The sequence below is a fragment of the Amphiprion ocellaris genome, chromosome 13 (genome assembly GCF_022539595.1).
Source record: "Amphiprion ocellaris isolate individual 3 ecotype Okinawa chromosome 13, ASM2253959v1, whole genome shotgun sequence".
NCBI classification, from domain to species: domain Eukaryota; kingdom Metazoa; phylum Chordata; class Actinopteri; family Pomacentridae; genus Amphiprion; species Amphiprion ocellaris.
In genome coordinates, this window is record NC_072778.1 from 30,719,817 (window position 1) to 30,732,231 (window position 12,415).

Here is a 12,415-nt window from a genome sequence, read left to right on the forward strand (position 1 = left end):
AGCTCTTAATGTTCCTCAAAGGCAGATATGATACCTGCCTTTTTATTTTACCTCCACCTTCGACAGATATTTGGTTACCCAGTGAGTGTTGTTGTCCATCACTAACAATTTAATAACCCTCATCACCCTTGGGTCATTAGCACAGTGATGGGCTCGGGAATAGACCGCCACCAGACAATTTCCCATCCAGGCGTCCAGGCATGTAATTACAGACCTTTGAGTAATAACGTTCTCCATGCAGCTGTAACTATAATGGATGTGTACGCAGCAACATATGTGATAAAAGTGTCCTGCTCTGAAACTAAACGTGGTGTCACACAGAATAACCAAAGTTATGCTTAATTAAAATCTGATGGGATGCAGTTGATCAGATCCAAACTGTAAGATGTTACTATAGAAACATTGTTGGTTTGTGTTGTCAGAAGCTTTATAATAAGTTTTGGCAGGAAGCTGTTGTTTTCAGAGTGTCCTTGTATTTTTTGGCAGCCAAACCCATAGAAACACAAGAGAATTATGGGAAATATTCCAGGTAACCTCAGCTGCAGACATCGCTTGTGTCACAATAAACTAAAATCCAATCACATGATGAATTAACTGCCTCACAGGAGGATTGTTGGTTGTCTGCTTTTAGTTGTTTTGATCATTTGGAGTGATTTGGAGTCAGTGGATTTTCTCTGGATTTGTTGCTGTCCCAAAACCAGATGGTCAATAAGGCAGCAACGGAGGTGTTTATTCTTTCGAAATGAGCCAGTTTGTGCAAATGTTGCCACATGAGTGTGGATGAGTCGACCCACGGGTCTGAATTCAGATGCAACTCTGAAAGTTTTGTGGAAAACATGAATTGTCAGGAGGATGTTTATTTAAGCTTTGAACTAAAAGATGGGCTCACATTTAATTAAGAAAACAAATACAACAACTTACAGCAGATATTTCTCTTATTCAGAATGACAAACATCATTTATAGCTGCAAAGAAAACTACAGACAACAGAATTTGCTCAAAATAGAGGCATGTTATCTGTTCTTACATTTTCTTTGACATCAAACAACTGCGTCAGATCAGCCTCCGCTGTCAGACGGCTCTGATGAGACTCAATTTGTCAGAAATTTGTGACCAAAAATAGAAAGAACGTTTCTTGCCGTTCTGTTTTTCATAAGCGATATATTTGTTGATGGTGCAGAATAACATTTGAAAGATCACAGCAGGATTTCAGCAAATAAGCGAGCTGAAAACATCCATATGCAGCCTCCAACCTGCTCGCTGATATTTGCTGTGTGTTTGTTTAAAATGGAGCCAGCTGTTAGTGTTTTCTGCCTCTGTGATCAGGGATGTGTGTGCAGACGGAAAAGAAGCTGATATTTGATGCGTTGCTGCTTTTGGATCTTCATTGCATTCACATTTAGCAAGAAAGACACCTTTGATTTCTGATTTGTCTTTTTCTTGTGGGTGTGCATGAATCGAGTGGAGCAGCCTAAAAAACACAACAAATTCTAAATGTAATTATCACTTGTTATGCACGACAAGATTGAATTTGTTAGGCAGATCAGAAGGATGCACTGTAAATAGGAGAAGATGTGAGACAGCATTTCTTAGAGGTGCAGGTCAGTGTGGCTCAGGCTGCTTGATTTGTCTGAAGCTGCATATCACAGGCATGAAGAGGAGGCGAGTGATGTTTTGCATTCTGAATGTGCTACCAAGAAATAAGATGAAACACCTGAGCTGTGCAAGTTTAAACATGGATTACTTTTCCTGTGTGTTTTCTTTTAAAGCATAATTTGGAACTAATAGAATCTTTATTTTCCTTATTTAAATGTGGTATAACCTGCACTTACAGAAAATATATTTTATGTTGTGGCTGTAAATCCAGATTGTAATGCAGTGATTATGTTTTCTGAAGCTTGAGATAAAAACTAAATACAAAAAGGTAAAAAAGCAAACAAACATAAATATTCAGTTTACTGCAGGCGTATTTATCTTGTTCCGCAGATGCTGGAAATTACTTGCAAAGCTAAATAAGGCAGAAAAATGTTTTTTTTTTTTTGTTTTTTTTTTTTTTTAAAGTGTTTTTTAAAAATGTTTTTGCTGCCACATTCACATACACACACTTGCACAGCAGCCTGAGTGGTTGTAAGTCCAGCTCCAGACTAAGAGCTGTGTGTGCTGCTCCGGTCAGGGACTGGAAAAACACAAACAACTGGGCCGCTGGGAAGTCGCCAGAAGCTCAGAGTGATGATGATAAAGCAAAGGACCAGTTCTTTAGAGCTGTGAAGTGCTTACAAAGCTTCATCCTCAGATCTCTGTGTACTCGTTTTTGTCTGTATACGGTGTAAGTTATTTCTGTACCCTTCACAAGGCTAAAAGAAGGTTTCTTTGTGCGTCTGCAGGGCAATTCCAACAACATAGCCACCGTCGACATTTCCGTCGGCTTTGTTGGGCTGGAAAGCTACGTAGAAGCACCTGCCATCTTCTTAACAGCCCTCAGCACTTACGCAGGACCACTGCTTTGGGTGTGTCACCTCGTCTGCTACCTTAGCTCAGAAAGAGACAGGTAAGTGTCAGCTAAACACTCACTGTGTGGCTAACTTTGATATTCATTTGTATATATAGCCCACAGTACTTCCAGGGAGGATGTGGAAGCTATAATCAGTTGAATCATGAAATCAATTTGACTGTAAAATAGAGAATCTATCTAATCTAAATATATATATATATATATATATTTATAATTTATATATATACATTTTGGACACACATTCTCATTTAATGTTTTTTCTTTATTTTCATGACTATTTACATTGTAGATTCTCACTGAAGGCATCAATCAAATCTATGAATTAACACATATGGAATTATGTAGTAAACAAAAAAGTGTGAAATAAGTCAAAACATGTTTTATATTTTAGATTCTTCAAAATAGCCACCCTTTGCTTTGTTTGCACAATATATATTAGTATATATATATATTTCTCTGTGTGTGTGTGTGTGTGTGTGTGTGTGTGTGTGTGTGTGTGTGTGTGTGTGTGTGTGTGTGTGTGTGTGTGTGTGTGTGTGTGTGTGTGTGTTTGTGTGTTTGTGTGTGTGTGTGTGTGTTTGTGTGTGTTTGTGTTTGTGTTTTTCTCCATCGTTTGCTGGCACCGGCTGATCATTTTCCCTTTTTCCCAGTGTGGTGTGAAATATTACTTTCAGTCTGTTTCTAAACACAAGGAGAGACAATAGTTTCAATGAGAGGGACTCACATGCATTAATATGAAGAGGTAATGTGTCCTCATTCTCTGCTAAGGATGCCATTTGTCAGGCTGTTGTTTGCTGCTAACTAAAACTTATCTTACACCTTCAAATAAACTATAGTTGTAAAGATCATGACAACTTTATATCCATAAGGGGCTTCAACTTAGGGGTCTTGATCATTCTCTCAGCATACATAACATATACAACCGTTCAAAAGGGTTACTTAGAAATGTCCTTATTTTTTAAAAAAAAGAAGTTTTTTTCAATGACGATAACATTAAATTAATCAAAAATATAATGCATTAACCCTTTGATGCTCAGTGTGGGTCAGGAGATACTCATTTTCAGTTGGATTTCACTTTTGTTGTGCATCAAAGGATTAACAATAGACATTGTTAATGTGGTAAATGACTATTGTAGCTGGAAATGGCTGATTTTTAATGGAATATCTCCATAGGGGTACAGAGGAACATTTCCAGCAACCATCACTCCTGTGTTCTAATGCTACATTGTGTTAGCTAATGGTGCTGAAAGGCTCATTGATGATTAAAAAACCCTTGTGCAGTTATGTTAGCACATGAATAAAAGTGTGAGTTTTCATAGAAAACATGAAATAGCCTGGGTGACCCCAAACTTTTGAACAGTCGTGTACATTATGTGTTCAGCAGAGCCACTGTGAAATCTTGAATAGCTGAATGTAATGGATAAACTAATGGAATAATTAGATAAATGTAATAATTCATGGTTAGATTATTTTGAAGGAGAGAAATGGGAAAAGAGTTTTTTTACACAAGTAGTAGTAGTATAAATACTAACTCAGCAGTTTAGTTGCAGAAAAACATTACTGTGATCACATTTGATCTAATCCAAAGTTTGAACTACTGTCCACCTGTCCCAGGTCAGTTTCTAATCGTTTCATAAGAACACATTTGTGGCATGACAATGGAGGAATACTTAAACTCATCAGCTAACATGCTGGAAACCACTGCTGTGCATTCCTGCTAGATTCAAACATGCTTGTCTCCTAATTGTGTCATATTGGCTGTGCTGCAGCTGCACACCATCATCACAATTACAGTTAATTCCGAGTGTTGTTTGTTTGCGTTTTGAACTTCTCCAGTCTGAATCCTCTCCCTGGGTGGGACAGTGAAGGTGCACAAAAATATTCTGGTAATTGGTTTACTCATGGCAACAAGCAGAGTTGCTTATAGGGTATCAAAGATGCATGTAAACAGCTTAACCTGCATAAGACCTCAACTGGAGAGAGGCCAGTAGCTGGTTGCTGTATGTGTGTGAAAGCAGCCAAAACTACAGTTCCCTCAGCATGAGGCCTCTTCACAGTGCTGAGCGATGAGGTTTGCGGCTGGGCAACAGCTGCCCTGCTGATAGAGCCATAACTAAAAGTACGATTTTAATGTGCAAATGTAGACAAACCTGCCTCTGTTGTTTAAATGGTATTAACAGAAATGCAGGGATATATGAGGCTGCAGTCTTGTGTTTAAAGAAATCCCTAGTTTATGTAGAAAAATGTTTTAAATTTGTTAGCCAAAAAGAAAGAAAAAGTAAAGTAGACTGCAGTGGGTGAATATACCAGATTAATGTTCTTAATAGTCTTTGATCCTACTTTTGATTATGCAGTGTTTAACATTTAATCCAGAAAGTCTCTGATTAAAAAGTTCTATCCTTCCTATCATTTTTGTGCTGCGAGCAGCGAGGCGTAGAGATGACAAAGGTGATCCAGTCATCCAACGTTTAGGTTAGTTCGCCATGATGTTTGAGGTGGATTTGACTTTCCTTTTAGCGCTCCACTTGTCTTCTTATTCTCGCAACGTTTATTTCAAACATTCACGTTTCACGACAAAACTAAACAAAATTTATTTTTTACCACATGTGACCTTTAAAAGAAGACGGAAAAAAATCTGTTTGGTGACTTAACTTGGAAATCTGTCTGTAGCTTTTGGGGGAAAGAGGGATCCAAGTTTCTTTTAGCAACACATAAGAAATTATCAATCAGTGGCACAACCAGTTCACAAGGAGCTGCTAAAACAGGCAGATTCCATTACTTTCAGTAAAAACTTTGCATTAAGACAGCTGGGAGACACTCATATGTGACACTGGTTCCTAAAGTTCAGACAAGGTAAAGGGATAAAACTGGTTGGACTGTCTTGCTGGGGGTGAAGGACATCAGAGTAGGTGACACTGGGTGTAATAGAGGCTCTAATTGACTCCACTTTATCAGTAAAATCAGATAAAAACATTTCATATCAGCGTCACTTTCAGCTGGAGCACAAGCAGAGGCTGGATTTACCAGCTGCTCAACAGTCTAAAAAAAAAAAAGGATTATGTCGATGGGCAGAAACAAGCTCTGAAAAATGGTGTGTTGGTACATCCTTATCCCACTGTCACAGTGTAAAAAGAACATTTTCATGTTCTACTAATGTTCTCCAGACTTTTTCCTTCTCTGCTCTGCTTTCTAATGTTCCCTTTTAAAGCTTTGAATACTGTTGTTTGTTCAAGGCTGCATTCTTTCTAATGACCTCACCATAAGAGATGTAATTATTATATTCTGTGAATTTAACCAGTTGGAAATTAAAAGATTATTGGGATATTCATATATTCAACTGTTAGCAAGGACCTCACATACAGCAGTGAAGGAAAGTCAGTACAATCATCAAAAACTACATTCGAGAGCCTCAGTAACAAACTGGTTACTCTCTGCGTGTCCACAAGGGTACATAGGGCTGCAGCTATCGATTACTTTAGTAATCAGATATTTAATCGATTATTCTGCTGATTAATCGAATAATCGGATTCTGCCCTTGGTGTTACAGCATCAAAAGCTGAAGAGAGAACACTGTGCAACAGAAATAGCCGTCCTAGCGGAACATGGAAGTATTGTACATATACAGTGTAGTACAGGGGTATTCAACTAAAACTAAAGCAATGGGAACCTGATATGTTTTTAGTTGGTGATGCAGAAATCTCAGAATTACTTTTTAATGTTTGGTCCATTTTAACTGCTGCTACTGCAGCTGAACACAAATACGAAAACTGATGAGTTTATTAGTATTTATTACAGAGAACATTCAATCAGTGACATTAATTTCACTCTGATTTGTCTACAAATTAAAGTGATTTCCTTCATTATGAGACAGTGTCAGACCTACATGCACTTCAATACAGTATCATGTTTGAATAGATGAAGTTTGACAGTTTTATTGTGCAGCTGTCTGTTATCAATAATCAGCTGCATTGATCAGTAAAATAAATTACGCATGTTCAACAGTTTGCTACCAGCATTCCTGTCTTACGTCATTTCCAGTAGCAGCTTTTTACCGTCATAAATTTTATGTTCCTCATTGTTCTCCATTAAAACAACCTGTTCGCAATCGGTTCATTTTGCGCAGAAAACGAGTCAAATGATCGTAAAAAGCTGCTGTTTGTGTGACGAGTTTGAAACAGAAAGTCTGAATTAACAAAGACACAGCCCCATCACTTTCAGTACTGATAGGTCTACACTTGTGTATCTGCTTTCAAAGTCTGCATCAGTCATTCAGAAACCATGGCTAATAAACCTGTCTAGTAAATGCAAAAATGCCTGGAAAGTATTATTTAAAAATCAATAACAATGAAACCCCTGAGCTATGTGGTTTATGCATATCCAGTAAGTTCAAAATTGCAGCTCTAAATGTTACTTTCGGAAAGCCGAGATTTATTCGCAGCACCTCCATTGATCCAGTTCACTCATGAACCTAAAGTGCAACGGTAAAGGCTGGCAGTAAATCGCATTCAGACAGACAATGTAAATCGATCTGCCCACAAACAGCCAGTAATGGGAGGAAACGGCGTTGTGGTTTTACCCTCTGAATAGCCAAATCACCAGGGCGCTGCTCGGACCGGCCATCAGTTTGAAATGCAAACACTGACAATGAACACTGCAGCCTCTGGAGGCCGCTGCAGAGGCTGAACGATGAACACTCTTCCAGCGAAAATCACTTTAAATCCAGCTTGTAAACATCACACAGTGCATTACAGCCACATGAGCTTCTTTCTTGTTGTCATTACTCAAGAAACCCCACCTGTAATCTGCACTCAAGAGATATTGTGACAAATGAAGCTCAAATAGTCGGAGCTCATTTAGGATTCACTCTGCAGCATCAGCAGCTCGACCACGAGGCAAGTACTGAAAATGGACTTTGATCAATAGCAGCTCTGCAGGTTTCCCTTGACAACATCGAGCCATCGAACTATTTAAAGACGTTTTATTGTTTTAGTCCACATAATTTCTGTACATCCACAAAAGCCAGGGTTTTTCCAGCTTAGAGGAGTTTTGACACCACAATGGTTCCAGAAAATCACAAGCACCAAAATGATAAGACTCTAAAAGCATGTATTTCAATCAGTTTTGTTAATTGGTTTATTTATAGTTGTATTTACTCTAGCATAAAACACATTTTTAGTCATCAAATGTATTCATTTCTGTCAAATAAGTAAACACAGATTCATTACCTTTTCCAATCATGTTTCCTAGTCCCACCTTGAAACTAGCTAAACATGGCACATCATGGCTTTATTGTCATCATTTAAACTTTCTTTAACAACTCTGGTATTCTCACATAATTACAAGCAGCGAAAGGCACATTCAGATCATCCGATTTTCACTGCGTCCTTGATTTTAAAGACACTGCTAGGCTCTTTGAAATTATATCGTAGAATTGCCTGTGGAGATCTTGAAAGGCGTTGATTTTTTTTCCATCTTGCTGCTTTGTGAGCTCAAAATTTAATATTACCATTTACTGAAATACAATGAAGTTAAAGTTGGAATCTATAATTGTAATCCAACACACTTTCTTTTTTATCGGATTCAGTGAATATCTCATCACGGTCTGCTAGCTGTCAGTTGTCTTTACACTGGAAAGGATATGGAGTTTGTACACAGCCCAGCCTCTATAACACAGTGACACAAAGCAGGAGTCAACCGATTGTCATTTTGTTTGGGTTTTTTTTTCAGATTAAATAAAGATATAAATTAATTTTAAAATGCACTACTTTGACTCCGCTACAGCTACCTCTACCTGTCTGTAGTCACTTTGTGGTCTCAAGTAATGTTCTGGTTGGATAAACCTCACAAGAACTGCCAATCAACACTGAAGAATACAAAAGCACTCTTTTAAGTAAATATGAGTAAAGCATAAAGAAAGATACTTCAATTGAGTTTCCTGTTGGACATTGTGTTCTTTCATTTTTTTTTATGTGCAAAAGCATGTCTATTCCAAATATTAGTCTCCTTACATTACTACTAATTGATATCCATATTGGCCCTGTAAAGCTACATCAGTTCACCCCTTGTTTGTTTGGCCAAAATTGTTTATCAATGTGAATAGTTAGCATATTTAAATGTTAGCATATGCTAGATTTACTATCCTTGTGCAAATGTGCAAGAGCTCCAACATCTAAATATGCTAACTACACATAGATATAAACTATTTTAGCCTGAATCACATACTTTTGCCTGTAGGAACAGCATGTTTTTTTGCTGCAGGATGTCCAGTAGTCGATGAGGAAACTAAGTCCCAAATCACGGGCCAGAGCCTAAGACTTGTTTGTGTTCAAATGTTAAAGATCTTCAAAAAAATCACCAAGAGAAGTCCACATTCAAGGGCAGCAGGATGTATTTTGTCGACAAAAAAACCCAGGAGCATGATGATTTATACCCCTCAGAAAAACCCAAGATACTGAGCTGTGTACCATCTTATGTACTGTGAGAGTTGGTCATTTTTCCACGCCTATAGGACGTATGATAGGAGTGACAGTTTTGACACTGTTATACTTTTCTAAATCTATTGGTCAGATCATGACATCAGGTTATCATACTTCACCACTAGATCTCGCCCTACAGTAGACATGGATTAGGTTATCATTAGGTCATGTTTCACAGAGAACATGCCCAGACATGTTCAGGCTTTGCCTCAGTCTGCTATACACTTCCTTGTTATCTTGTGACAGATTTCCTGCATGTTATACTATTATGTATTATTAAGTTTCTTATACACCTCTTTAAAAAGTTATTTTGCCTCAAGTGCACACCATTATGTTTTGAGTACTCCATATATCATTTTCTGAAAAGCATGTGATCTGTCTTTATACCAAAAATACATGTTTTACTTTATGATCTTCCAGCTGCGTGCGTGTCCTCTACAGACACACACAATACCATCAAAACATCAGTCACTACTAGAACCTTCATTGTTATGTATTTCATATACATATCTTAACTCTATTCTTCAATTTAATAGCATTTGCCATAATTCTATCATCTTTTACTTTTAGTATATTGCACCCAAAAAATATCACACTACATAGTCCAGTCACACAAAGATCTTTTTCTTCACTTTGGTCATTTCTGTTTTTATGATTGTCACTTTTCCAACCACACACTTTGGATAAATGACATCCAGCTGAGGCATAGTTAAGCTTCTTTATCACTTTATTCATTTTTCTACACCTGTAGATTAGACATGACCTAATATATGCCACATGTCGTCTCCTCTGAGAGAAATAAGTCGCTGGCAGGATTTCACAGAGCGCCTCTTCAGCCTGTTAACCCACCTGAGAGCTTGCACATGAATGTTTTAGCAGCTCTTTGAGGAAGCACACGGTGATAAATGTGAGCTGTTTTGAAAAAGCAGCTCTGTTAGCTGAAGAGCTTAAGCATTCTGTTGATGCACAGATTGTGCTGCGTATTACTTCACATTACTCCTGCTGTCTTTCATCTGACTTACTATGACATGACGAGACATCAGACACTCCAGCTTCATCCCTCTTCATCTGGTGACTTTGTCAGTCACAGCTGCACAGATGAGTCCATTAGGGAAGTTTGAATGCATCATCTCAGCCTCTTACTGAGACACTAAAAACAAAGAGGAATGTTATTACTATCAACTGAACTGTCCATTAGAGTCTGAAGGCCTAATTATTGGTTCAACTTTGACCTGCTGTTCTTAATGTTGTCCAGTCTGCCGGCAGTTTTCGACTGCAGTTATCGATCGAGAGGATATAATGGGCATTTCCCAAGTGGTCTGAGAAGAGGTTGATGTTTCTGGATTTTACTGTGGAGATGTTTACGTAGATAGGATTTCATCAGCTGTTTGTATATCCATCACAAGTTGTGTGTGATTTATTAAGGCGTATTGTACGATTTAAACATCAGTCATGACTTAGCAAATAATGTGTGAACTGGTGATGCCCAGTTAAATAATGCACTAATTTAACAGGACAGCATCCCAGACTGTAACATAACGATCAAAAAATTAGGTTCCTCAGATTAATTAATTGAACTGTCACACTTTCAAAAGCATCTGTATGAGATCATGCTAAAGTTTGTTAAAAGTTCCTCTTACTGGAAATAGTAAAGTGAGTAGAAGATGCCCTGATTTTCAAAAGGCATCAAGTTAAAGGCGGCACATTTCTTTATTGTTTCACGCAGGATCGCTTCTTTTATTTCCATCTTGTACAGTTTTAAATGACAAGAAAGAAAATGGCCTGAAGCAAAACTACTAACACCCTTTTTGGCAACTATCATAGCCTGTAAATGTTTTTGTAGCAGCTCAGTCATTCACATCTTTGGGGGATTTTAAACCTTTTTTTTTCTGCAAAATTCTTCCATGATGTTGAGGTTGGAGGACTTTAAGTTTAATATCAAAACCTTCAGCTTGCACCTCTTTGGGGAGAAATGTGGTAAACATCAAGATTTTGTCCTCTTTTCATTTCAGCCAATTCTCAGGCAGCATGGTTTTTGCTTCCAGAATTTGCTGGTATGAATCCATTCTTTTCTCATCCAGTGAAATGCTCCCCAAATGTTGCCACTGGCTGCAACACAAACCCAAAGTCTGAGCAATCCACCTCTGTGCCGAACAGATGGAGGCATGTTGTTTTCATGAAATTCTGCACAGTTTTTCTCCAAACATACCTTTGCTCACTGCAGCCAAAAAGTTCTCAGTGTGTTTTGTTTCCAAAACACATCAAAGTGGTTTAGAAGTTCACCTGCAAACTTGTGTTCCTAAATGTTTCGTTGAGAGGATGCAGGAAAAGTTTTCTTCTGATGGTTCTTCTGTGAAGGTCACATTTTGCCGGTTTATCAGTAAAACCATGACTCCATAGTCTGATAAATGTGCCTGAAGGTCTTTTGTAGTTAACCAAGGGTTCTGATAATCTTTTCTAGCGGTTCTATGAGTCCGTTTTCTTGACCTTAAAGCACAACTTTACCTTCACCATTCCTGTAACCTGGGCTGCATAGTGGCTCAGTGGTGAGCACTGTTACCATGCAGCTAAAAGATCCCCGGTTTGCATCCTAACTTGGGCCTGGGATCTTTCTGCATGGAGTTTGCATGTTCTCCCTGTGCATGCGTGGGTTTTCTCTGGGTACAGCTTCCTCCCACAGTCCTAAAACATCCATCCATCCATCCATCCATCCATCCATCCATCCATCCATCATCTATACACTGCTTAATCCTCATTAGGGTCATGGGGGGCTGGAGTCTATCCCAGCCGACTGAGGGCGAAGACCCTTACGTGCACGGGGAGAGCATGCGGGCTCCATGCGGGGGGATCCCGGGGGGATCCCGGGGAGATCCCGGGGGGGCCGGGGCGCGAGCCGGGGATCTTCTCGCTGCGGGGCGAGGGTGCTGGCCACCACTCCACTGTGCAGCCCTCCAAAAACATTCTGAGGTTAATTGGTGATTCTAAATTGTCTGTAGGTGTGAATGTGAGTGTGATTGTTTGTTTGTGTGTGTGGCGCTGTGGTGGACTGGTGATCTGTCCAGAGTGTCCCCTGCCTTCACCCTTAAGCTTGTTTCATGCTTGATGCGTCCGCAAGGTCCACGCAGCTCCATTCGGACGAATTACGTCATTTTAGCAGCCATGCTCCCTCAGCGGAAAATTTCCACGTTGTGAACCTTCAAATTTTTCAAACGACACGGACGGAGACGCATGGAAAGCACATATTCTATGGGAAAATATGGCGGAACAGCAGGCGCTCCTAGCAGCAGAAATTCAGAAATACAGGCATTTATATAATTCATTACACAGCGATCACTGTGACAATCGGGTTAGGAACAATTCATGGCGTGAAGTTAAAACTAATTGCTGAAATACAACTATTCAGTAAAATGCCAAGTTATAAGTGGTGT

General features: G+C 38.9%; 1 protein-coding gene across 1 annotated transcript in view; it reads left to right on the plus strand.

Annotated features, from left to right (window-relative positions):
* pigg (phosphatidylinositol glycan anchor biosynthesis class G) overlaps positions 1 to 12,415 on the plus strand; it is a 97,916-nt gene that overhangs the window by 75,097 nt on the left and 10,404 nt on the right. Inside the window, exon 12 of the mRNA XM_055016635.1 lies at positions 2,384 to 2,547. Coding sequence (XP_054872610.1) covers positions 2,384 to 2,547 — 164 coding nt within the window. The remainder of the gene's footprint in view (positions 1 to 2,383; positions 2,548 to 12,415) is intronic.